Below are 3998 nucleotides of genomic sequence, written 5' to 3'. Positions count from 1 at the left end.
GGGTAGGTCCGAACGGCCGACGCGGCGTCGCACGACAGGAACGGACGACGCACCGACGTGTAGTCCGACCGAACGAAGAGACGTGGACGAGAAGACTATATATATATGTATGTATATATATATATATATATATATATATACATCTGTTTGATGCTATGAAGGAATTTGTCTGGGCTCAGAGAGAATCAGCGCGAAGAAGTATGAATTACTTCAGAATTATTGGCAGATATGACAGTATTAGAGTGGGCCTGGCTAAGATGACGAGTCAGCACAATAACTCAGGAATTTTGGCGGATTATATGAGTCAGGTGGCCAAATTTGGTATAATTGGCCGGTACGCCATAGACCTACTGCACGAATACCGGATTTTATGAAATTTGTAAGAATTTCTCTGGACCAATTGCATGAGGCTATGCCGATGTTTTTGGATACGCTTTTTTTGGAGGTGGCACCAGAGACTGCAGCGATGCTAAAAACGCAGTATCGTCAAGGAGGTTTGAGCTTTGTGGTGAGGCACTTTGATGTACAAGAGAAGGTCTCTGCATCACGTAAGCATGCAGCAAGGACAGCGCCACCTTCGAAGGGTGAAGGCCAATGGGTCGAGTTACCAGGACGGAGGTGGTCGGATCCAAGATGGAGTACAAGCAGATGGAGCATCTGCTGGCACTAAGCGGGGCTTCGATGATGTTGATCTGGTGGCCACTCCTACCAAGATGGGTGGTAGATTCGAGAAGATGAATAATAAGTTTGAGAAGCGATCTAAGAAGGTAAAACTACGTAAGCACCGAGCTGGTGATAAGCCGGAGGGGTTCGTAGGTGAGTGGGAAGAACGACGTGTGTGTTTTAACTACAACACTAGGGGGCATGTCAAGGCTAACTGCGACAAACCTGCAGCCCTAGAGGCCAACAACTGACTAAGGGAATCTTCTTCAGGGGTAGATGCTGTGGGGGCAACGGTGTTAGACGAAGACACGGCTAACAGAGGCAGTGACATTGCAGGTGAAATAGGAGGGATTCCTATAACGGTGTATTCGGGTGCGACGCCCAATCTAATTACAAAGGAGTTGGTAGACAGAGCTGGTCTGGATGTGACTAGGTACATGGGTCTGCCGTTTGAAGGTGTTGCTGAAATGGGAACGGTTGCGCCCTTGGGGGTGGTTAAGGTGGCATGAGCGATTCTTGCAACCTGTGCTGAGGATGCTGGTAGTGGGCTCACTACCAATGAAGACGGATGTATTAGTAGGTCATGATACCATGGTAAAGGATGGCCTAAACTTGATGTTGAACAGCAGTAAGCGGTAAGCGCTAGTGCAGAATGGAGATCGGATGGACTTTTTGCTACACGAGGCAATAAGACCTAAGTTGGTAACGAGTGCAGAGTTGCTAAGGAAGCAGGCGTTGGTCAAGCCGGAGACTGTGCTGACACCAAGGCAAGGACGGCGGGTGAGGGCGTTGGCCCCAAAGCGTCGTCTTTGGAAAGCTAAAGTAGATAGGAATGGTACGCAGGCGAGGCTGCGGCGTCAGATGAATATTATACATGTAACGGGTGCGTTAATTAGTGTGATGCAGAAGCAGTATGTGGCAGCAGCTACAGCGCACTTTCAGGTAATGAAGGAGCGTGTTGAGCGGATGCACAAGCAGGATGAGTTGGACCTGGTTGAGGAACATATTCTGCCGAGGATCCCAGACGTGTTAGCACCAGTGGATTTGCCAGTGGATGACATAGACATGGACCCAGGTGGGTTGAATAGGGACTTTCAGTCGTTTGATGAAGGACCGTTTTTGGCTTTGGGCCGGACGGATGATGAGAATGGTGCGTCGATCTCGGAGGATCGGTTGGAGGCGATTCTGCGGATGCCTAGACCGACGACGAATGATCTGTTGAAATCATGGTTTCATACCCTCACGTTTTGGCTTGAGTTTATACCGGATTATGCGCGGATCACGGCGCCGCTGTCTGAAATGTTGAAAGAAGTTGTTGCTTTTGAGTGGTGGCCGCTTCAGCAGACAGCGTTTGATGCTGTTTTGAAGGGTGTGGCTGAGCGTGCAGTCTTGATTGAGCCAGAGTTTTATGATAAGCTGGAACTCTACTGTGATGCTTGTGATTCTGTTGGTGTGGCTGGGGGGTTGTTTGCTCGGCGCAATAATGAGCTGTGTCCGGTAGGATTCTGATCTTCCAAGTTCAGTGCGGCGCAGCTCAACTACCACATTACGGATAAGGAGGCCTTGACTATTGTGTACGTGTTGCACAAGGCTTGGCGGATTGTTCGGCGATCGGTGCATGACTTAGTGGTTTATACTAATCATGAGCCGTTTGTGGCTATGATGCAGAAGGAGCCGCACGAGTTTAAAGACTTGGTGCGAGGCAGGCGTATGGGTCGGTATGTTCAGGTCTTGCGGGACTTTGACTTGGTTTTGATGCATATCCCGGGTGAAGATAATCCGGTGGCGGATGTGATGTCCCGGCTGGGCTATCATATTGATCCGATTATGCAAGTGGAGTCTCCGTTGATCAAGAAGCGTGTGAGTTTTTCAGATCCCTTGGTTACGGTGCCTGACACGGAAGAGTATTCGTTGGCGCTCAAGTATTTTGACAAGGCGTTGCAGCGTGTTGGTCCCTTTGATGCTGAAGGGTTTGCGTTGCCAGGCAATGACTTGATGGTGCCTTATTACTCGTCCACTTTAGAAGGTGGGGTGTTTGCCTTGGACACTTGGTTTGGGCGGAGTTGGTATATGAATGCTCCGTTCTCCAAGTTGGATGCTGTGATCCAGAGGGTCAAGTCGGATAGGGCCGCTGCGACGCTGGTAGTGCCGTATTATCCGGAGGCTGCTTGGTTTAAGCAGATGGTACCCATCTTAGTCCTCGTTGCGAGAAGTTCACTTTGGCTGAGGGGTTTTGGGCGAAGGTGGATGCGCATCGGCCTGTGACCAGTGCTTTGGTTGGCGCATTGACGGCGCGGTCGGATGACCTGGAGTCCTGTATGGTGCAGGATCGCGTGGCTCCGGCGGTGGCTGGTGTTGTTGAGAAGCCTGTCCGTTGTGGACATGGCCCCAGGCTGGGGGGTTTTGCCTTAAAACCAGTTGAGCATGTGGTTGGTTTGTGTACTTTCATGACGACCATCATGCCTGGGGAGTTGATGTTGGAGGAGTCCGTGGGTCGGGCTGAGCGCGAGTATGCGGCGCATCAGCAGAACTGCGTTGCTGGTGACTGGTGGCAAGGCTCCATGATCGATACTTTCCTCGACAAGACGTACCACCCGATCACCTCAACCTCCATCAAACCCGGACCCAGTATGACCAATGCATTGTTCTGAATCTGCTGGGTACAGGCGTTTTCCATCAAGCACCTGGCTCGGGCCAACAACTTCGCCTCGTCTTTTCCTTACACATTAGCAAAGGTCCTCAACTCCTTTACCTTCGCCACCGTCTCCGTACGGTGCTGGGTAAAACTCTCCAATCGATGCCCACTGAATTTCTTAAATTCCATCGTTGCTGAAATGTCCTTTTCACTAGCTTACTTTGTACAGCTAATACGTGCTTGAGGGCTCGTGTGCAGAACTGAATTGTGTTTGAAGTATGCTTGATGGTTCGGGTGAATAAGGGTTATTTTTTTAGAGTGATGGAGGGATGGATAAACGTTTTATGTCTTATGATATTAGTTTATGTCTACAGCTGATTTGGTAAGCGTAGACCAATAGAAGAAGAGCATAAAGCATTTAGCAGCGTAGTGTAATAGTATGATAGAATATATGGCGAGAAAGGAGATGTTGCGTCAGTGACTAGAGGGTCTGACGGCAGGCAATGTCCAGCTTTAGAGTATGTATGTTAAGGTTGTGGGATGATCAGTCCTCACAACCTTGTAAGCTATTGCACTACTTTGATCCTGTAAGGTATATACGTTGTTTCACTCTAAACCGTTCGTGAACTAAATTAGTTACTCACAATATATATATATATATGTGTGTGTGTGTGTGTGTGTGTGTGTGTGTGTGTCGTAC

The 3998-nt window shown here is 49.2% G+C and overlaps 1 protein-coding gene across 1 annotated transcript; it reads left to right on the top strand.

Annotated features, from left to right (window-relative positions):
* Window positions 1–554: 554 nt before the first annotated feature.
* SARC_12363 (hypothetical protein) lies at window positions 555–1172 on the top strand (the record flags this gene model as incomplete). Its single annotated transcript, XM_014293530.1, has 2 exons — window positions 555–834; window positions 934–1172. 2 exons carry the CDS (start codon window positions 555–557, stop codon window positions 1170–1172), a joined length of 519 nt encoding a protein of 172 aa, XP_014149005.1.
* Between the last annotated feature and the right edge of the window lie 2826 nt (window positions 1173–3998).

This window comes from Sphaeroforma arctica (genome assembly GCF_001186125.1).
Source record: "Sphaeroforma arctica JP610 unplaced genomic scaffold supercont1.2249, whole genome shotgun sequence".
Lineage (NCBI taxonomy): Eukaryota > Ichthyosporea > Ichthyophonida > Sphaeroforma > Sphaeroforma arctica.
This window is presented reverse-complemented; position numbering and strand designations above follow the sequence as displayed.